The 23,022-nt window shown below is 53.5% G+C and overlaps 1 protein-coding gene across 1 annotated transcript in view; it reads right to left on the minus strand.

Annotated features, from left to right (window-relative positions):
• Positions 1-449: 449 nt before the first annotated feature.
• The window catches only part of LOC106747020 (homeobox protein homothorax-like), a 63,753-nt gene continuing 41,180 nt past the window's right edge, over positions 450-23,022 (minus strand). The window contains exons 6-7 of the mRNA XM_014624255.1: positions 14,521-14,571; positions 450-6,744 (exon numbers count right to left, since the gene is read on the minus strand). Of these exons, the coding sequence (XP_014479741.1) occupies positions 6,136-6,744; positions 14,521-14,571 (660 nt within the window). The 3' untranslated portion in view covers positions 450-6,135. The remainder of the gene's footprint in view (positions 6,745-14,520; positions 14,572-23,022) is intronic.

Consider the following 23,022-nt stretch of genomic DNA (forward strand, 5'->3'; position numbering starts at 1 on the left):
AACTCCTCGCGCGGAAAAAAGAAAAGACGGCCTCGCCGCCCGCGAATGCCGGAGGATTCGCCGTGGCTTGTAAACGCTTCGAGATACGCTCGGCGAAATTCGCTGATGGCCGCGGATGAAATTTTCTTACGCGGAGAAAAGCTCGCCCACGACTCGGTATCAGTCCGATCTTGATGAATGTCGTCGTGTCGCGCGCTTGAAAAATACCCGCTCGAATCTTTCCCCGGCTCGTTGACGCGGCCAAACGTTCATCCGTCGCGCGGATCCGCGTCCATCCACCGCGATTACGCGCTCGGAGAGGCGCGGGGGTGTGCGACTACAGCGGGATCAAGGAGCTTCTTGGTTCGACGAACCACGAGAGATCGTGAGAGAGCTGGCGTGAAACGCTCGAGTGAAAAAAAAAGAACGCAGAGTGTCTTTGTTTTAACTCAACAATGCTAACATTTATTTATAATGAAAATACGTTGATTGAGACAATGCTATAAACAAGTATCATTATCGATAATATATTATCACTATATATATATATATTTATATATTTATATATAATGGCTAATCGTATACAATGATCGGGTGAGTTTTTCATCTTCGTTTCATTCCCTTAAGTCTAGTAAGTTGTAAATCGTAAAACACACATACATGCACAATGTCTGTTCTCCGGAAGTCTGTCTCTTCCGCGCGTTAAATGCACGTGCTAATGTTAAACACAGCAGTTGTCGGCTTTCGTCGTTCGCGTCGTTTCTGTTCGCGCGCGTTATGTGTGTGTGTATTTCTGTGTATGTGTTAAGTACGGTAGTTGAAAAAGTTGTAACATAAATTCGAAGCTCTTACCTATTCCGTGTCTTGTCGTCTGTGTTTTGTATCTTTCACACCGTCTCCGTCTGTCTGGTGTGTGTGTGTGTGTGTGTGTGTGCACGCCGCGTGCACACATTCCGTATAAACATTCTAACAATTACAGAAACAATACGAAACAAAAACGTAACACGGCGGCGGTGTCATCGTCAACAAACGCGCGTGTCCGCGGCGTTATACGTCGGCGAGACCGAAAAAAAGAGGGCAGCATGCGCGACCGTTCAATCCTAATTACGCAATTTCGACAAAAGCTAATCTGTCCTCTTTCTTCCCTCCGTGCTCCGCATCGTGTGGATCGCAGTCTCGCGTCGGCATCGACGATAATAAATCGTCGGGTCGTCGCGCGCGCGCGCGGAACGCATAAAAACGACATTAAAGAAAACGTAAACGCGCGATGTTATAAAATTTGAAACGCGACAAAAATCACACTCTCGATTCTCGCAGCTCACGCGACTCCCTCCTTCCCCCTTCAGACGAGACACGCGAAGAAAAACGAAGATAAGCGGTAAAAAACCTAAGTCCGAACAGAACAAAGATCAAGAACAACGTACATCTCGCTCTCTCTTTTGATTATCTGGTAACGGTCTCTAAGCTTGAGCACTAAAAGAATGATCGGATGCACCGTCTCCTCGCCCGAGAGTAACGTAAGCCGATCTTCCTCGCGATTAGTATTTAATTAAGTACACAGTCTCGACGCGAATGCGCGCACGCTGCAACCTATGGCACTAAGTATTCACGTTATTTTCTGCGTCCTTTAATTTGTAAATCTCACGCCATCGCGAGAGTCGATCTCTCTCCGCATCTTGTGCGCGTCTCGTGCGAACGCGCACGAGATTTTCGTTTCGTAACGCTCGAAGACCCTCCACGGTGCGGCCCGAAAAACGAACGACACAATTATCCGACGCGAATCGATCATTTGAGCGCGGTGCTGGGAACAAAACGAAGAAAGAACAGTGGTAAAAAAAGAAAGGGTACTTTCCAACGAATTATATTTCTTGAGCATTTGGTCGTACAAAAATTTACACACTTCGCTTTCGCGATTCCGAAGCCGTTCAGCCTTCGAAAGCGAGAAAAGAACACGTTTCGCGAATGCTCAAAAATTCTATCATGCCGAAAATTCGAAATTATTTTGCAGAACGTGAACAAACGCCCGCGCAAAAATAATCGATTCTCGCCAAACAACATCCTGAAGATCGTCGTGGTGCAAAAACAGAACGAAACACGCTTCGATGGATGGATCCTCGCGTTCCTCCCAATTTCCATTTCGCTTCGCCTCCTCGGTCATTCTTCTTTCTTCCATGACCGTCATTCTCTTTCTTTACGTTCAACAGTTAACGGAAGCCGAGAGGCTCGTGGGGCCTCTCGGCCCTAGGTTCGGCACTCGTAACTAGGGTTCCGATCGACCGGTGCCGAAGCCCACCCCTCCCAACCTCCGTACAACACCCTTGCGTTCTCGCAAAATATCCGCCAAGTGTCGCCGCGTGTCGCGACGGCAGATCGCCGTCGCGTTGCCGGCGACACGGAGAGCGAAGTTCGCTCACCGCCCCCCGGTCTGGTGCCCTGCATTCGTATTTTCGTATTACGTACCTGTCGTGCAGCATCAAGGATGCAGCCTTGAGTTCGCTTCCCTCGCGGAGACGCGTGCGAGAGCAAGGCACACGTGTGTACTCTCATGTGAGAGACTCCGCTTGTGGACATACCCACGAGTGTACACGCGATGTCTCCGTTTGACAGAACGATCGCATCGCGCGTATATGTGTGTATATATGTGAACGTGTGTGTCTCTGCATATGCATGCACGTATATCGTATCCAGTTCCTCTTCGAGCGACGCGCGCGCGTACACAAGCGCGCGCATGGCCGCGAGAGACCACGTCGATATCCGGATGAAGGATATCCCGGACGATCGCGCGGGGCACCAGAGCTCAGGGAGAGCTCGACACTTCGCTCTCGGCGATCCTCTCGAGTCGGAGGATCTTTCTCCCTTCGATCTCGAATTTGTTACATTTATCTTGCTTGCTTTGCACAAGAAGATATATACAAGGGTTGTTAAGTACGGGGGATTGGGGGTGGACCTCGCGCGCCCTGCCGATCAGGACTTGTACCTCACACAACTCCCTAGTTACGAGTACCGAGACCTAGTGGCAATTGATTAACTGGATCGCCGCGATTTTATCTTCCGCTCTGCATCTTTGCTCTCTATATCTCTCGGGTTCGTCGCATTCCTCGCAGCCCGATCTCGAGTGCGCGAATTTACCGAAGCTCGCCCGCTATCACCTAATCACGCACAGCTCTCGATCCCGCACACCCGCCACGCGATCTCGCTCGATCGAAGAGTAATATCAACCTACGCTCTCTGTCTACGCGATCGCTCGTTTTCGCTTCGAATCCCTCTCTCTTCTCCTCGCGTCTTCACCCTCTCTCTCTCTCTCTCTCGTAGTTCTACGTCGTCGACTCCCGGTAACCGCGCTAAGCTAACAATAAGTTAAACGCTATAATTTACCTCGCTAATGCTACAAGCTTTCCAAAACGTAACCTCGTCTCGCTGTTCGCCTAGCTATCCTCGCATTGTTCTCGCACGACGTACTGCCTATCTATCTATCGCATGTGTTCCTTACTCCTCGACGTCCCGAAGGTTTTCTACGAAAAAATAGACACAAACTTCGCTCTGTCACGCGTATGAGCCTTAATCCTATTACGTATATTCAGATCACGGTTATAATCTCTCTCGCGCGCGCGTTTGCTCGGCGAATCTAAACGCTAGTCCCTCGAGCGACGGCTCTCGATTAACTTCGCCCTCGCTACCGCCGCTGTTGTTACTGTTTCTGCCGCTGTCTACCTACTATTACTCGCGTGGTGTCTCGATCGAGAAAGACGCGTCACCCCGCGCGCGTACGCCCACGAAAGAGGCTACCTGGAAAGTAGACGCCGCGTAGACGATATAATGCCTGTCGTAAACACGCCTACCGCGCGCGCCGATAATATCGATCATCGTCCACAACGCGCGCGGCTGCATCGAGGCCGTTTCAGGCTACCAGGCGCGCTCACGCGTGCTCTCGTGCTCCCCTTTCTGCGTATATTCCGCGATACTCCGGCGTATAAATCGCGGTCAGTAGCGGCGGTTGTTGATAAAATGAACGAGAAAGAAAAAAAATTCAAGGGGAGGGGGAGAAAAAAACGTGAAGAAAGGAGAAAAACGGGACAAGGGCGCGCGCTACCTTGCCCGCCCTCCCGACGTCGCGATAAAATTCAGTTAACCGGCCCCCGTCTCTCCTACCTGTCGATATACACACCTGATGTGTGCGTGTGTACGCCACGGTTCACGTTCCGCGTATTACATCGTCGCGTACACCCGTGTGTGTGTGTGTGTGTGTGTGTTGTTCTTCCCTCCCCGCATCCTCTCTTGTTGCTCCGAAACGATCGCCGTGTTCGATCCGGGAAACGCTCGCAGAACCACTGCCGACTGGAGTGGCCGGTTCGACTTGCTTCATATCTCTGTCACTAACTACCCTAGTCGCGGTCTAGCTAGTTCGCTGGACGACCTACTTAACCTCGTGCCGACGACAACTAAGTCTCGCGTAAGAAGAAGCGTACGCGCCCTCCTCCCCTAATGCCCGCTCTTTTATACAAATATCTCGTACGTCTCGTACGTCATGCCGTGCCGCGAGAGACCTTGAGGGAGTCACAGGAGGGAAGGTTGAGAGAAGAGAATGAGAAAGAAAGATAGAAAAGGAGCGAGGCGTGCCCGCGCGCGAGATAGAACGAACGCCTCGCTCCTCGGAGCGGTTTACCGATGCGCGAACCGCGTATCTCGTTATTTCCGATAACTGCCGGGCCCGCAGATGGGTAGAGAGAGAGAGAGAGAGAACCAAACGTCCCGACCGCACGAAGAGCAAAACGCGGAGGATCGGTTGCATAAGGCTGCGCGCGCGGAGAGCCAGCCGCCCGCGAGCGGCCGTTCGGCGCTCTCGCACCGATAATAGCCCATTACGACTGGTTTCCGAGGCGGTTTCGGAGCGTGAATATCTCTGAATACGTTTTCAAAGCGAAACGTTCCCGAGGGCCGATGTCAACGGACGAACCCCGCTGCTGTCCTCTCTCTCTCTCTCTCTCGAAACGGATTTAGAAACAATCTTCCGCGCCACGTGACGGGGACGGCTTACGTAATTGAGAGTCCACGTCGGACATACGCCACGGTCGAACGAAGATTGGCGCGAGCAAGTTAACGCGCGCGGACTTGGAAACGCGAGTTTCGCGAGAGACACGCGAAGTTCTCTCTATGGGCGATGCACCGCGCGACGATGGACGAGCGGAAGACTATGGGATTCCCGGCGACGCCGAGCGAAGCTCTGTGCGTCCGATCGTCTCCTCCGCGCGACGTCAACGGAGAGAAATTCACGCTCGGAGATAAAACACTTGAATGTGCAATAAAGAATAACTTGAGCTTGTGAACGTGAAAAGTTGCAGTTAGACAGATACGCCCCGCGTGCGCTCTTTTTTTCTCTCGGGAACGCGGCTCGTGACTCTGTGAGCGAGAAAAAGTACTAGAGAGAGAGAGAGAGAGAAAAAAGGAGAACGGAATGAACGAAGTCAAAGCCAACGGCCGAGTGCCGAGCTGAGGGAGAGATCGGCGCCCGTCCCTCGCCGCTCGCGGAGCAGTACGAGACACTTGACGGAAACATACTAAGAGTGCCAACAAGTAGCGCCAGTCCAACAAACCGCGAGTCCCCGAGCGGTGGATTCTGCGACCTACCCCCGCGAAACCGATCTCGAAGGAACCCTCCTTCTTCTCTCGCACCTCCCGCGGAACGTTACTCGCGAACGCTAACGGAGAGAGTTCCAGAAGTCGCTGCCCACACGTGCTCGCGTCTCGATCAGAGCAGCTGATGCGCGGGCAGGTGTGCCAGCTGCGTCTGCCTGCAGGGAAAAAGAGAGAGAGAGAAGGAGATCACAGGCCCATTCGCGACCTGGACTGGTGTTGCGTTCAGACTCCCACGCGTTCGTGACCTCGAGTCAGAGGGCGCCGTGCGCGTTCGACATGATTCGCTCGAGGTTGTCAGTCGCGACGGAACGATCGCAGCTGACGGATCGTTGCCGATTTCGCGACGTCTCGAGGAAGTCCCCTACACCCCGCTTGGTTGACCCGAGCCGACCGAAGAAGACAGCGTAACACGACGGCACAAAGAATAATAAAGAGGTAGAATTACGGGATAAGCGGCGGGGGGAGGACAAGAGAGTCAGAAGTGGTCTCGCAGAATCGGCACGGAAGTCGCGCGGTAATCTATTACGAGCACGGATAAACGGCCGAGCTGATGCTGTGGTAGGCGGCGAGGGCGTGCGCGTGCGCTGGGGGCGCGGATGCGGCTGCGTGCGGCGAGGTGGCCATCGCGGATGCCGCCGCGGCTGCCATCATCATCTGTTGGTGCGTACGCTTTAGGGAGTTGGGAGTTGTGGCGGCGCTACTTGGGGTAATAGCAGTAGTAGTGGTGGTGTTCGACTGCGGCGCAGGGTGGTGATTTTGGCTTTGGTTTTGGCTCAGTTGCAGGGGGGTGGTAGCGGCGGTACTGCCGATCCCGGCGTGATTATTATTATTGTTGTTATTATTCTGGTGGTGGTGGTGGTGGTGATGGTGATGGTGGTGGTGGTGGGGGGTGAGCGCGTCGTGCGGATAGTAAGACGATGACGATGGTGAGGTACTCACGACGTCCGGCGTGCTGGCTCCGTCCGTGTGGCTGGTGCTGTCGGCGGTGCTCCTGGGTCCGCTGCCGTCCAGACCGTTACCCATCTCGGGCGGCTTCGAGCTCTCCCGATCGTCGATCACCAGGTCTATCGGCATCTTGCCCTTCAGACAGCTGATGTACCGGTGGCAGAAGTTGTCGCAGAGCTCGTGTACCTGGAACACGGAGAAGAGAGAAGGAACGTTAGTTAGCCGGCCACTCGTGAGCCTCGAAGAGAACCAATTAGACTAGGGGGAGAAGCAGGCTCCGCCGGTTGGGGGAACATAGATACCGTTTTCCAAAAGATACCTTCCAACCGGGTGGAGGCTGATTAACCGCGCCGCCGGAAATGATTAATAGACGGATTCCATCGAATGGATCCACAACCGACGTCGTTGCACCATGGTATAAGGCACGGAGAGAGGAGGAAAGAAGAAGAAAGCGAGAGAGGGAGAGACCAAACGCGGCGTATCGATACACGAAGATGAAGGAGGCTGGTGTGCGCATCCCGAGACCGTGGAAGCGGTCTGGTAGCTGAAGAGAAACCGACGCGACGGGCAGAAAGAGACGAGAGAAGGAACGAGCGAGAGAAAGAGAGGAGGTCTGACCGGTGTCCAGTCGACCAGAATGTTATGTATGCAAATGAGGCCTGACAGGCCTATAGGATAGCCGGTCGTCCTCCGTCTCCCTTTCGACTCATCCTCCCTCAGCCCTGTACCTTCGTCCTACCGTCCTCCTGCCTCTTGATTCGCCTTCTTGATTCCGTTTAGAATAAACGTATTATATAAGCAGGAGCAAATAAAAATCGTTATCTTGTTATATGTAAATCGTCGGCGAGCCGAGACGAGGCATTATGAAGAAGCCGCGTAGCGGTCTCCTTCGCGAACGTACCACCCACCCCCACCCACCCTCTTTCTCATCGTCCTTCGTTCCCGGGGCAACCTCGCGCGCATTACCTCGACCGCCTCTATCGGCCTAGCGGTCACTTATAACGCTCTTATTAGGCATTTATGTATAATAGAGAAGACGGCCATCTTTGCCGTAGGCGGCACCGTCCAATAGTTGGCGTGCATCGGGGAACGCACGGACAATGCGCCTGTTTATCGTAGAGAGCCACGTACGCGAGAAGAGCCGCGCGATCGAGTTTCCTTCGACCGATCGAAGAGGCAGAAGAAGCACCCGGTGAGAGAGAGAGCGCGACTCACTCACTGCCGATCGCGCATCGTTCGCGAAGACTGATCTAACGGCATTCACGTAGGGAAAAAAATCTCAGTTCTCGCAACGGAACAAGGATCAGTTGAAAAGTCGATTACAAGAAACGATATCTCTGTTTATCGCGACTGAGAACGTCTGTGTGAACGTTCAGCTGCATTAAAACTCTGCTGAGACAACCGAGAACAATTGACTGAGCAGAAACCTTCCACGGGAATCTTTCTGTTCCTACAATGCAATTCTAAGTATGCAATTGTGCACACTTATGCGCGTAAAGTCATGTAGTCACATTTTTCTTTTTACATGTGTTACTATTGTGATTTTACATACATAAGTGTGTAAAATCATAGTGGTAACATGCGTACAAATGCGTAAGAAGTGTACAACGGAATCGTTCCGTGCAGTTCGCGGTAATCGACACGATATGACAGTTACAGTAATACGCGGCGTCTGAATAGAGTGCTATTTGAACGGACGCTTTGCATATCGGAGCGAGTCGCGAGATCATCGGAGGTGGGTCGCTCGGTTCACGGGAGGTAACTCAATGACGATATTATTAGGAGCGATCAATGAGATCGTTATGGATTTCTTGCCGAGTCACCGTAAGACGACGATATATTTCGCGTCTATCGGCGAACATTCGTCGCGCTCGTTTACCTTCTTTCAGAAATGAGGGGGCCTCGTCGCGCGCGCGAGAGAGAGAGAGAGAGAGAGAGAGTGATAATGCGGCGGCAACTTCGATCCTGCGCTTCTTCCATCGGGGTACCGACTTTTTTCCACCCATCCTGCTATTCGCCCCGACAATGCGTACCACCGCGACGCGGTAACACAATGCCCCCGCTCAGGATGACTAGACTCTCTCTCTCTCTCTCTCTTCATCTCTCTTTAATGCAGAGACCTAAGGGCGGTGGGAGGAGACGAAGGACTCCGAAGGACAGCGGCTATAATGCCGGACTGGTTAGAATTTGATCCGCCGGGAGTCGAGTCGAACCGAGCGACAATGCTCAGCGATGAAAAGAAATCAAAAAAAGCCCTCGTTGCCCCCCTTCGTACAGGGAGCGTAAGGGCGTCAAATCGGTTCTTCGTCTTGAATCGTCGACTATATTGCGGAACTGTGAAATATTCTCTCGATCTTGTCGCATTTCGCGCAAATAATCGACTTGAGAGTAAACGGCAATTAATCATGGATATTCGGTTGTAGAGCGGAGGTGTTCTCACCGAGTGGTAAAATAACATCGAATCGGGGAAAAGTGTATTAATTCGCGAACAATGTTAATTCAGTAAACCAACGTCGCAGCTATGCCACGAAATTATCGGAGGAAGCGTTGCTTGGTGGGATCGATGACTGGATGGATACTCCAACTGCGATATCGAACACGATACGATCGCTTCGGAACACGCGAGTTTTTGCAATCTATCCTACCATTGAATCGCGTCATCCTACACCGTAGACGATGATCTCGTAGGGAGAGCGATACAGGATACAACAGGGAGGTCGTCCCCGGCGATACGATGGGACGTTCTCGATCGTCTCCCTTTTCCATGAGCACTTTCGGCGGTCGTTGACGGAGCAAAAAGACGACGCGCGGTTAGGTCCGATCTTCTTCCCCCCCTCTCTCTCTCTCTCTCTCTCTCTCTCTCTCTCGCAAGAGACAGTATGTCGACCAAGGATATCTCGTGGCGCGCGATACGACAAAGTGGCCCGTTATCTGCGGGCCGAGGCGAGCGAGACAAATTTCGGACTACGTTCGTAATTGGACGCGGTGCGAAAATAGTTGCCGGGATCCGAATATCGCTATTTAAAGTTTCAGCGCAAGTTAAATTACGATTCAATTTCCAATCGAGGGTTGGCATCGATCGGATTAAACTTTCAGGGAGGACACCGCGATCGGGAGCTCTAAACGCTCGCGGTAATGCGATTCCCATCGATGCCCTCGTGCGAGGACGGAAACGAGAACTACTCGGAATCGATGAGCGACTTCTTCTTCCGGGGCTGGATCGCGCGCCATTCGAATTATCAGCGAGTAAGGAGGGAAGGGAGAGAGATGGAAAAAGACGATTATTGCCACCGGGTACCCGTGTACAATCCGTGCGCGAGAATCGCGTCGATGGAATCTCGACGCGGGTGTCGTTTTCGGCATGACGACGGCGTGTCATCGGTGAGAAACGTCGTCACGGTAAGAACGTCGTGGATAAATTCATCTCGCAATGTCGCGACGCGATGTCGCTGTAACGTGAGATTATCCCCGTTTTATGGACGATTTAACAGTTCGAATGTGCTCGGGAATACCTCTCCGTACACGGTCGACTTAATGCGCGAGAGAGAAATCGCCGGGTCGCTCCGTCGAATTCCATTCGCCACAGTCGCCTTCGAGAACATCTCCTCATGCCAAACGCAACGCAAGAGGCGGAGAAGGTGGAGAGAGCCAAAGTGAGGAAGAAGGAGAGAAAAAGAGAATGAGAGAGCGAGAGAGAACAGTTTGACATCTGAGTCAGAATCCAGCTCGCTGATCTAATGATTGTTTCAAAGTATCGCAACGTGCACCACCAACTACATACGTAGAGTACGTAAGGTCGCGGTCGGGAGAATTTTACAAGTAACTCTTTATCCGTAACGTCGCTCTCGATTATTCCCCGTGCGTTTACACGTAGTCTCAAGAGGAAGGACCGACAACCCCGAAACCAGTTCCTCGATTCAAAGAGAACATTTAAACGATTCTCTCCCCTTTCTCCCGACGATTCCTGTTATCATGGAGGGAGGAGAAAAGAGGGGGGGGGGGAATCCCACGCGGCGCGACATTATACGAACTCGAGGACCTCCTTTTCATCCGGCCTCGAAATTGCTCGAAAATTTACGTAAACGAAGGAAAGAACGAGTGTAAACGCGTTCTCCCCCCCCCCCCTCTCTCTCTCTCTGTCTCTCGCCTCCGTCTCGCTGTCCTCGTGCTACTGTATCCGCCTCTTCCGCCCTCTTCCTCGTCTCTTCACGGACTCTCGGAAAGGCAAACGCCGAAGAATGGAACGGATCCGTGGTACGTACGAGCGAAAGAGTAGAAAAGGAGGAACGCAAGGAACCCCATTTACGGCACAATGGGCTCTTTTGAAGCCGAAGGTAATGAAGGTTTCGGGGTGTCTGTCTCGGTCTCCCTCTCTCACGGCCTGATTCGCAACTTGACCACCCTTACGGCACGCACGGGATATCTGTATACCGGGTGTACGTGGCGAACGAGACCCCCCGCTTTCTTCCTCTTCGTAACTTGGACGATGCCCTCCTCGTTGCCACGGTGGTATCGACAATGACGAGTCGACTGCTAGATGAGAAACACGCTCCGAATGATCACGCGCGGTCATATTGATTCGTAACTTTCCGGGCGCGATTTAATCGAAATTCATCGAATGAACTCGCGGAGTGACCGTATCAGATTTCAGTCCGTTAGTGTGAAAGCTCAGATGTTCCGCTTGACGCTGGAAATACGGCCATTCTTTCTCCGCACGAGTCAAAGAAGATCCTTACTCGTGTTACTCTCTTCCTCGCAGGATATGCGAAGATCCCGCTAATGTTTAAAGCGGCATCCCGTGTAGCGCGCATTTCACCGGGCCGACCAGTTAAGACTTAATTTCAGCGGCACCACGTCTGCTTCCGACGTCTCGCGGCAAGATCGCGCGCGAGAGAGCTCGGCACGTACGTGTGCTGCGCACAGGAATACGAGGATATTCCAACGGGAGAGAGCGACGTGCGCTGGCATAGGTTTAGAACCAGTTTCCTGCGGCGCGTCCAGCGGAGGGAGGTCGCCCGCGTGTTGTACCAGTACGAATCCCGTTGGTATGCACTGTGTACGCCATAATATCCCATAAGAAATTTACCGCTCTCTAACCGGTGTACGCGCGAGGCGGCTGCCCGAAGTCCTGCGCGCTGAGAAGGACGATGGAAGAACAGAGGAAAGTAGAGAAGAGTAGCGAGAGTGGAACGATAGCGGAGAGATAGAGAGAGTTGCTACACCGCCGCCAGAAAAATATTCTACCGCGAGGGCAGAGAGGAAGACAGATAGATAGAGAGAGAGAGAGAGAGAGAAAAAGAGAGAGAGAGAGAGAAATAGAGAGAGAGAGAGAGAAATAAAGAGAGAGAGAGGGGGGGGGATGAGGGAGGGAGAAAGAGAAGGGAAAAGGGCCTGACCGGACCTTCCTTCCGCGCACCGGGCCCCGGCAAAACGTAATTATGCTAATACGCGATTGGTTCGAAAATGTTAAATGCACGAGGCGCAGCACCGCGGGCTACCATGAGCCTCCCTCCATTGGTCCCCCTTCTCTCCCATTCTCTACGCTACGCTCTATCGTTCTCTCTCTCTTGCTGCCTTCCTCCTTACTTCTCTCCTCCACTATGTGAGCACAGATATTTATGGAATCTTCTTCATCGCGCGCGCGCTGCATTCCGCTTCGCTCACTCGCTCGCGTCTCGTTTCGTCTCGTCTAGAAGAGGCCCCGGGGACCAGAAACGTTTCAATCTCCGTTACCGTCGATGGCGTGCCAAGCCGCGTTTCTCGTCCCCGGACACTACGGGACAGAGAGATTCGACACTCGCGACGCTTCCCGATTTACACACATCGAGAGTAGTATAGGGATATTTCACCGGCATATCGACGAAAGATACACACCACGGCCGCGCTTTATCTGCCGCAGCGCGTTCGTGCGCGAGTCCGCTAATTTCTTTAATCGTGGGCGCTTCCATTAACGCGGGTGAATTTAGAGGCACGAGTAAGTAACGAGTAATAAGCGCTATCGCGATAAAATGAAGCGTCGCTGGTACCTTCGAGCGAGCACCAATTAGCGAATTCATTTGCTTCGACACAGATAAGCCGACGCGAGAGTGCGGAATCGCGTTTCGGTGATTTATTCGCCGGCCTTAATGTCTCCCTCCCCCCCCCCTCTCGCACTATCTTTCTCTCGCCCGCCGCCGCCGCCGGTTTGGATCGTACCACCTCGGCGAGCGTTCGCATGTTCGCGCAGAATCACCGCGGAAAATTTATATTCCGTTCGATTCTATTTTACAGACAGACATACTTCATTTGCGTCACGACGCGTCAGGACGAGGAGCCGGAGCCAATTTTCCGTCGAGGGTAGGAGGCGCGAATCGCCGGACGAATTGTAATACTCGCCGCCGCCGTCGACGATGATGATGATCGCGGTGCATCGAAAACGCACGACCGATCCCCGATGGTGCCGGATAGCTGAATTCGCCGCGGGTGATGACGCGGCATTATAATAATGTAATCGCCGTAAATGAGGAAAATTGCTATAAAATTGCGCGATCGAGCCGGGCGATCGGCGGCGAGGGATCGCGAAGAGGTCTCGAGAACGCGCGCGCGGCCAATGGCTGGCTGCCGCCAACGTCAGCTGCCATTTCGATGGAAATGCGATGGATGTCCGCTATTTTGTATGATAAAATATCGCCGCAAAAAGCGCCTGGGTAAACCAGACCCGCCTCCATGTCCCGCGGGCGCAGCCATTCGGGTGGATAGAGAAAGACGGAAGGGAAAGAGAAAGAGAGTAGAGAGAGAGAGAAAGAGAGCGCCGGTCAAAAAATCCTTGCACGTTGCACCGAGAGAACGCTATTATCCATCCTCTCCCGGCGAGGCATGCAACGCGAGGAAAAAGACGCGCGTTTCCGAGAAGCTCTCCGTGGCAACGAGCGAAGAACGAAGGACTTCGCGACGGACGGAGCAACTCCTTTCGTTTCTCTCTCTCTCTCTCTCTCTCTCGCTCTCTCGCTCTCTCGTTCGCGCCGATGAAAAGCCTGGACAGTCTCGGAATTTCCCTCGACAGATGTCTCACTTTCACCGCGCGACCGTAATTCCACGCCGCGCTGGCTGGCTGACCGGCTTGCTTGTTTGCTTGCTTGCTGGCTGGTTGTGCCCGCCGGTGGAGTATCGGGAGCGTATTGTCATTTCGCTCCGCCGATCGGAAAGAAAGGGAGGTACTCCTCAACGGACGGAAAAAGGGGGAGGGAGGGGGACACGAGGAGAAACGAGACCGCCGCTACAGAGCAAACAACTCGCTCGCGAGTTAACGCGCGCCAGCCGTTGGACAGCGAAATGACTCCACTTACGTCTTAGAATCGGTCCGCGTCCGTAGGTACCGATGAGAGTGTGCGAGCGAGCGCCGTAGATGTCGAGCAGTGGCCGAGCTTTCACCGCAATTACGGAAAATTGCCCCCGCAGTCATAACAGTCGTTTTTTAGGTGTTAACGGCGACTTATCGGCAGCGCGCGCAGCGGTAATCTCTTACAATGAGGCCGATCGCGAGAATTTCCAGCCGACCGTGTATACGCCAGCGTGTAGAAAACCGGCGATCTTGCGTCACACAGCGATTTTCACGTGACGGCCTTTCCCTCGCGGTTTTTAGGCGGAAAGAAAAGTTAGAAGCACGCGAGAGCGCGCGCACGAGTCGCGCAACGCTTCCGCGTGCTATCTTCAATTTTCAGGCGAACACGAAAGGCACGTCCCTCCGGCGGACTGGTAAGAGTGGAAATCGCGACCTCGCCAGATACGAGAAGAAAAAAAGAGAGAAGTTTACCGTGGTAGCGGTAAAAATATGGGACAGAGGTGCAAATATTTTCGCGGTATCGCAACAGACGGAACAAGTGAAAAAGCCTGGGCAACGGGGATTTCGTAAATAGGCGGATCTCATCGGTGGGCCGGCGGTAACATTATGAGCATCGTAACGTGGAAGCGAGGGATACTCACCTTTTCGAGCTCGAGGAGGTGAAACCGGAGGACCTGAATCGCCTGAACCATCTGAAACGAGAAAAAAGAATTGAATAAAATACATTCGACGGACGGCGGAGGCAGAAAAAAAGGCATCGGACGGTAGAAGCTGGTTCGGACCGGACAGGCGAAGGAGGTGGCGAAGGAAGGAAGGGCGGGATCGGACGCAGGGGGGGGAAAAGGGATGGAAGGAACATGAAGCGGACATGATTTAACCACGCGCCGCTGCTGGCGTCGTCGACAACGGCGCGGCTCGGCAACAGATCGTCGACGGTCACGGGCTGCCGGTTATCCGCGGATTCGGCCTTTTTATTGCGCTGTTCGCGCGCTTCCATTTATCCTTTCCGGTAAATATCGTCGGCGAACGAGCGGCGATGGAGCGGCGCGACGGTTATTAACGGGAATTCATTATTATTGCATCTGCTAAATTCCGCTAATTGCGTATCTGAACTCGATCGCGCGGTGCACACAACCACGACGACGACAACCACGACAACGACGACTCGATATCGCGGGTGAACGACCACGAAGAGAGACGTGGAGGAAACGCATAGAGAAAGAACGCGTTAGTCGTTGTCATCGTCGTTGTCTTCGTCCATCGTCTACTTCGGATCGATCGCGAGAGACAGAGAGAGAGAGAGAGAGAGAAACGAAAAATCACGGAGAACGTAAGCAGCATTTGTTCCTTCTTCCGTGGGGGAAAATTTACTGTGACGCGCGTTCGATCGCGTGAACACGTGCAACGGTCGTACGAACGTTAAAAATAAACTCTCAGATAGAAAAAGAGAGAAAGAGAGAGGGAGAGAGAGAGAGAGAAACGCTTCAGCGTTTCGACTGCGATAAGGCTTTCGTCGACTCGATAAGCGAGTGGCTGCACCACTCGCTGCTGCCGGGCGCCACGTTGTGGGGCGCCGATAGTTGTTTTTCGAGATGCGTCTCCGCGCTCGGTATCGAAGGCGCGTCGTCGTCGTCGTCCTCGTTTGGGCCATCGGTATAATTTTCCGATACCGCCATTAACGTTTAAGGCCACCCGAGGCCCCTCGTCGCAATCTCACCGCGAGGAGGTCGTACGTTGCGGCGACGTTGTCCCCCCTCCCTCCCCACGGGAGCGGCAAAAGCGGCGATTCAATTAGGCAAAGCGGCAATCTTAATTGTTAATTAACATTATATTTATGCAATTATGGTCCATTATGATTCCGCGCGGCCGATAACGAAGCGACCGCGATGAGTGCTCCCTGAGATAGTGGACTCCTCTCTCGGAAGACCGCTGGCTGCGCCCACTGCGCCTACCTCCCGCCTCATCGTCGTCATGGTCCTTTCGCCACGGCAGGATACGCTCAGCTCCGAGCCGAGAGGCAGGTATAACGCGCCCGGGCTTGTAACCCGCCGGAGCGACAAGCGAACGAGATATCACCTCGACGAGGTGTATTTCGGTGAACCGTATATGCGCGCCCGCGGACGCTGGATGGAACGCATTTACATTCCGAGCGGAATAAAATCGAAGACCACGTCGCGCGCGAGGAGCGACGCGAGGCCGCTCTCGGCACGATCCGTCGTAAAATCAGTAATTAAATGGAACCGTATATACATACCCCCCCCTCCCCGCGTGGGTGGACGGAGTGCCGGGGATACACGCAAGATATAAAGATCGAGAATAATACCGGGAATATGCAAATATACATCGCGGCGGGCGCGAATTTAACGTAGGCGCGAGTGCTCGACTACGCCTGGCTAATATCGAGGGTGAAACACGACGACAAACAACGCGTAACGACCGATATCGAAAACAGTTTCGGCACGCAGCGATATGTTACGAGATGTCGTTCAATATGTCCAAATAGCACAAGTACCCCCTGCCCTCCCCATCGGTCGAAAGTCGACCCGGCCGCGTCCGGTGCCGAAATCACCGCGCAGACAGCGGCGCGGCGTAGAATCGAAATCGCCATTAGAACGAAACAATCGTCCGCATTGTGGAGGGAACCGTCGGCGTCGAAGAGGAATATGTATCGGGTCTTCGACACTTCAGGGCCCCTCCTCGTCGGCGAACGGACAGCGAAGAAGAAGAGGGGGAGGGGGAAGGCAGAGCAGATAAGAAGAGGAACAAGAACGAGACCGGGGGCGAGGAGAGAGAAAGAGAGAAGGAGAAAGAGAGGGAGAGAGCGAACGGGGGAGAAAAAGCGAAGATGGTATCGGTCCAGTAACGAACACACAACACAGAACACCCGGGTGCTCCTTCGCGAGATGGTGCGAGGAGACGATTCGCCACGACGTGTTTCGCGTCTCTCCTCCTCCGCCCCCTCCTTCTCCTCGACATACACACAATGTGTTCTCTATATCCGACGGTTTTGTTGCTCCCGCGACCAATAACGACGTAGTTACCACGACGCAGCGCGAACTCTCGCGCATACCCGACGCGTTAATCGAGCCCCGTCGCGGCGCATCTCGGTAGGGTCCTTTGTCGCGGTAGAAATATGTGGAAAATTATGAAAAATGTTTCTATCTGTTTTTCCTTTTTCTTCTACACGAGGTAACCGAACGTGGGCGTCATTCGCCGCCGTCTTCTCACTGAACGTAGAATTAAAAACGCGTAGACAATTTGAATGCGAAGGATACACTCTCCCGCGGCCCTTTGACTCGAATAATTATGCGGGAGACTTGTAATTCAAGCGATGTACGCACAATGTCTGCACTATCCTGTATCTCTCTTTCTCGCGGTATCTAGGCGTCACACAACACCGTCGTGCTCTCAACACAACAACGCGTTTGTCTGTATCTCCAAGTACCGCCGGCGAGGCTCTCCTCCTCGTCTAGCCCGGACTACGTCTCACGTCACTCACTCACTCACTCACTCATTCGTCTGCTCGCTCGCTCGCGCATTCTCTCTCCCTCTCTCAGCTCGCGAGATCTTTCGGCACGGGAGGTTTTGCCACGATCGCTCATCACGTGTTATTAATTAGGCCTGCGAGCGGTCGAGTATCTCGAGCAGGGGAGGTACCGGCCCCGGAGGAGGCCCTGCTGAAGGAAGAAGCGGAGGGCGCAAGAAAAACTGAGAAACGCACGAAGAAACGGGGGAGATGGTGTTATTTATAAGCCGACAGGGACGACGCAGTCGGAAGCAACGCCCGGCGACGAAGGGTGCCCCCACTTCGCTCACTCGTTCGTTCCTTCGGTCGTGGTCGTCGCGTTGTGCTCCTTCCTCCTCCTTCTTCCTCCCTCCGCCGGCTTCCACTCGAGCGGCACTGCACCGTGACGCGCGATGCATGCTGCACCGACGAATGCCTGATGTATGCGCGAGATACGCGATGCGCGCGTACGAGCGTAAATGAGCGCGCTCCGGCAGTGCGTGCGTCGTGGCTTCGCGCCTCGCGGATGCTGCGCTCCGGATCGGACGCTTCTTAAATATCCGAGACCACCCGTTCGCTCCGGATAAGCGGGAAGCGGTCGACGGAGCCTTTGCATTCATGTACGGAACTTGACAATAAACCGGGAATTTCTCCAAACCGCTGGGATTCCTTGCGAGGAACACCGGTTTCACTTAACGTCGGGGAAAATGATCAATCGCAGGATATCGATTATTAAAATTCCCAATGTTGATTCGTTGCCGCGTTAAGCGGTTCACGAACGGTGAAATTGTATGTTAGTCAGCGCCCCCCCCCCCCAGCGTCTTCGCCCACTTCTGAACGGGANAAACGCGCGTGCGCGCGCGAGCACTGTTGCCGGGGTTCTCGATAAATTTATTCCGTTCTTTAAATCGACAAAATTAATTGGACGCTGTCAATGACGTAAATGCAGGCGTGCACCCGCTGCTGTCCCACTTTCGCGCCAATCGATTCCACTGCACGCGCATCCACGCGTTAAAACAACGCGTCGCCGACGTTCTTTTATAATTCGCACGTATACGCCGCGCGCTCGCGCATATAACTGTCGTTATTAATATAAACGGATAATTTCGAGATTACAAAGCAGCTCGTATTATATCAAGGTCGGGTGGGGCGAAAAAAGTCGCGGCAAGGGCCAGCTCGATTCGTTCCGCGGTGCAGTTCGTTAGGGCTGGCCGTGCGATTAGCATCTTATAATTGATTGCGGCGATTTTTGAGGGAATTAAATCCGACCTCGACCGCACCGCATAAATCTTCGAAGCGCGTAATATGCCGCGCCGGTGTTTCAACACTTCCAACGAAGTACGGTGAAGTCCGTGATTCGGCCTTGATGAGATCGTTATATCGCGCGCTGCCAGGTCGGTACCCGCATATAGGTGGACCTTGCGGCGGCAGCGCGGCGACGACGACGGCGGCGGGCAGATGGGCTCGTATACAGTTCATATTAATTAGTCCACATACGCGTACGGCGGAAAAAGGAACGCGACGGCCGCTGACGAGCGAAAATGAGACGCGACGCTACCAAAAAGGTGAGGAGAGAGAGAAGCAGAAGAACGTACGGCCGACTGTGCGTCGCTTGCTCGCGCGGAAAAGAATTCATAAAGTCGCGATGCATATGTATAAACGCGTGGACGCGTTATCGGTTCGAAATACCTAATTAATTAACGAGCTCCTCGCACCTTCCACGGGTTCGCGCGACACAGCCATTCTCCGTCGCGCGCGCGCGCGCGCGCCGACATGTGCGCTTCCTCGCATGGAGATAGAGCGAGTGCTAACGCGGGCAACTGGGAAAAGAGAAAATTTCACGGTGGAAGCGATCGAACGCGGAAAAGATAGGAGGCCGAGACGGACGGACGTAATAAATCTCGGGACGCGCGATTCCACGCGGGAACTGAGATAACTCCCCGGGCGCGAGAACTCGAAGAGACGACGAGACACGCGCGCGCTTGTATGCGCGATCTCACCGCGCCGATTGCCCGGTTCGAGCGAGCGGCGATTACCGTATACAGTTCTAACAACCTTAAAGCAGCACAAAGTTAATAAAAAAAAAAGAGGGGGGGGGGGGGCAAAAGCTGCGACGAGATTGCCGTGTAGCACGGTGATGCAGCTCGCGCGAGTCTCACGCTGAGCGCGTAAACGAGCGAGAAAGATTGCTCGGAGAATACGGCAACGAGGATCGCGATAATACGCTGTCGTTAAAAATAATCGCCCGAATCGATTCCAATCGGGGCGCGCGACGATCTCAGACGCGAGCGGAGCAAAACAAAAATCACCAACAAGTGAGATAACGTGTCGATTTGTGAAATAGGCATCCCGTAAAAACGGTGGAGTTGTTATCAGTGATCGGAGTTATCGGTTCTCAGGTGAAGATCGTCGAAAACCGCTCGATGACTTCGAACGAGACGGACACGCTCGAAGCGCACGAGACACTCGAGCGAAGGCAGGCAGGCAGGCAGGCAGACAGATCGAAGAGACGTAAATTGCGTCACGCGGATTACGAGCGCGGCATTGCGCGCTTGTGTGCGTGGTGTTAGCGGCCGCGCCGGCTCTCTAATGAATGGCCGTTAATTGTATCAATTATTAACGAGGGACATCGCACGGACGCCGCGACGACTCTTATCGATGTCCAGTGATTTACGAGGCGAACGTCCTCTTCCAGATTACCCGGTCGCCCTCACTCTCGCTCGCTCGTACCTACGCCGATTCGCTTCTCTCTCTCTTCTCTCTCGCTCACTCGCTCTTTCACTTTCCGTCCCGTCGAACGAGCGTTTCGCGGCCGATTATAACCGTCTTCTCTGGATCACCAGCCGGTCGCGACGTCCGACCGCCTCATTATCGGCCGTGTGTGCGCGCTCCCGGCGTTGAGCTTCTAAAAAAGATGGACAAGAAAAGAAATCGCGCGGAGAGGCGAGCATTATCGCCGGCGAACACTGGCCGCGCCGACTCGCGGGCAATTAATTCTCGATCTGCCAACGTGACAGGATTCCGCGCGCGCTCGACGATGTTGTCCGCGGTGGCTTATTCATCCGCGATTTGTCCCGAGTGTGATCTCGCGCGCGCAAAACTCCTTCCTCGGGTCGACGCGAACTTAGATTATTCGCCAAACAATCGACACCGGGCACAGTGCGATTCTCCCCGCGATTCTGAGACCGACGCGAGGACGTGAAAGAAAGCGAACCGTAGTTCATAGTTCAACGTGGATTGTTCGTCGCTTCAACTCTCCGGGGAATCGTGAAAATCCATATTTCGGTTCGCGCAGGAGGTATACTTGCTTTCGTCCCTCTACGGTGTGTACACGACGAGGAGGAAGGTGAACAACCATACGATACACGCGGTTCGAGAGCGCTGTGCAAGCAAGGGACGGTTTATCTACGACCTGGCCGCGCGCACGGAACGCGAAGACACTCGAAGCGACAATATTTAAACATTGTTAAATCGCGCGATACTTGTCAACGGCAAACACGTCGCTCCTACTTGTATTCCGGTAGTTGGCCGCGCGCGCGTTGTCCTCTTGATTACGTCGCTATTGCCGGCATTATATTAAATAAGCGCTCGTAGCGAAACGGTCGGACAAATATCCCATTAGAAGATATTTCTTGCGGACTCGTACTCTTCAAATACTTGTAAATATATATGAAGCGAAAGGAGGGAGAGAGAAAGAGAGAGAGGGTGACATAAGAAGGATGCAGGTTCAACATCCGTCAATTGAAAATTCTATTATACTCCAATTCCAGATTACTTGGCTTTTATATCGCATCGCGCTACCAACTGAGAGCTAATAACGCATATCACGAAACTCAAGAATCTTTTACGGACTAAACGAGACAGTTCAAAAATGAAATACGGGATATCGTTTTTGCGCGTGCAAGCGAGCGTGCGCGCGACACGACACATTCGTGTGAACCCCCGTCCTCATGACAAAAAAGATCAGACGAGGAAGCGCGCGCGTTCAAAGTATTAATAGCGGTAGCGCACCGACAGCCAATCAGGACAACGACTTCACAGGACGTTTTATGTAGAGCGCAAGAACTCCGGGTATCCCGCACGTGCACGTAACGCGGTATTAAGATGATAGTGCGTCCTGGCACGGGCCATCAAAACGGCGGACTACCGTCTTAATAGCCGGAGATTTATAGTCCCGGCGACTCGGCGCAAAGTCACGGGGCTCCGAACGAAGAGAGAATGGGCAAGAGAGAGAGAGAGAGAGAGAGAAAGAGAGAGGTTTAGCCCGGCGTAATATAACCCAACCCGAAGTCTCGTGTATAGAAAGAAGGCCCGTGCGGTGTATGTATAAGGGCGCGTGTGGCAAAGAAGAAACCACGAAACGAGGAGCCGAGGAACCACTACGGGCGCCCGGATAAACGGAGGAAACGAAGAAAAACGAAGAAAGGGCGCGTCGCGTGATTCCTCGGCCGCTGACTCCGACGGCGGCGGCTGCCGCTCCTCCTCCGGCAGAGCGAAACGAGAGAAAATCGAACGGAGCCGAAAACATCCCGCGGTGAATAACACCCGGAATTACACGGAGGAAGAAAGAAAGAAGATAACAAAAGTCCCGCACGCGTTTATATTATTCCGACGATTCATTTTCCACTCGCTCGCGCGGAGAGCAGGAGAGACGGACGATAGGCAGTCGCGCGCGTTCGACGCAGAGATTAAAATGACGAGATCATTCTCATTCTCGGGGAATCGAGACAATTATACATTTCCCTCTCGCGCTTCAGTTTGCAGAAGAAGCACACAGCGGATGATCGATATTAAGAGCTCGCGCGTCATCGATACGTCGCACGAGGACAACACACACTCACACACACATACTAAGAGCGTCGCGCGTTCACGCAGAGGGACGGCTGCTGCGCGCGTCCACAGCTTCTCAACCGCACCTGCATTTTTGCGAATATTTTCGACGACATTAACGTCCTAACGAGCGGCAACAACGAGCCTTGAAGGAAGGCCTCCCTGTTCGCCTTTTTTTCCGCCTTCCTTTTCTTCTTTCTGCCGTAGCTTTCGGCAGGAGCGACACAAGGCAGAGAGCGAAACGCGCGCACCACCACGCGCGCGCCGCGGGAAGTCCTCGCGACCGCTCCGAAAGCGCCTCGTTCGGAAATGATTTTACGATGCGCCCCTGATCGGCCGGCGATCGTCCGCCGCGTCGGGATTGCTCCCCTCCGATTAGTCCCGCATGCCTCTCATTTTTTTGCAGAATAATCGACGAACGGAACAACGTACCGTCCGTATCGTCCGTACTCGAGAAATCCGCGCAGCGATATTCGTCCGGCACAATGTGTCGTTTTTGCCCGGCGCGTTACACATCGTCGACGACGACGCCGCCGCCGCTAATTACCGCGCGCCATGGGAATTATAAAATCAATTTCTAGTTCTCTCTTTTTCTCTCGCTCTGTCTCTCTTTCTCCTCTTCTCCCCTCTCTGTCTCTCTCTCTCTCTCTCACACTCGGAATACGTCGTATAAATAAAAGATTTCCGGCCTTTACGACCGGTAGTCGTAACGAGCGCGCGAACTTCTTCCCTCGCGAATGGGCGAGAGCGAATGAACGAGCGTACGGTTCAAATGCATTTCGATATATTCGAGAGCACGTGCTCGACG

This window comes from Dinoponera quadriceps, unplaced genomic scaffold (assembly GCF_001313825.1).
Source record: "Dinoponera quadriceps isolate SergipeBrazil2010 unplaced genomic scaffold, ASM131382v1 scaffold2088, whole genome shotgun sequence".
NCBI classification, from domain to species: Eukaryota; Metazoa; Arthropoda; class Insecta; order Hymenoptera; family Formicidae; genus Dinoponera; species Dinoponera quadriceps.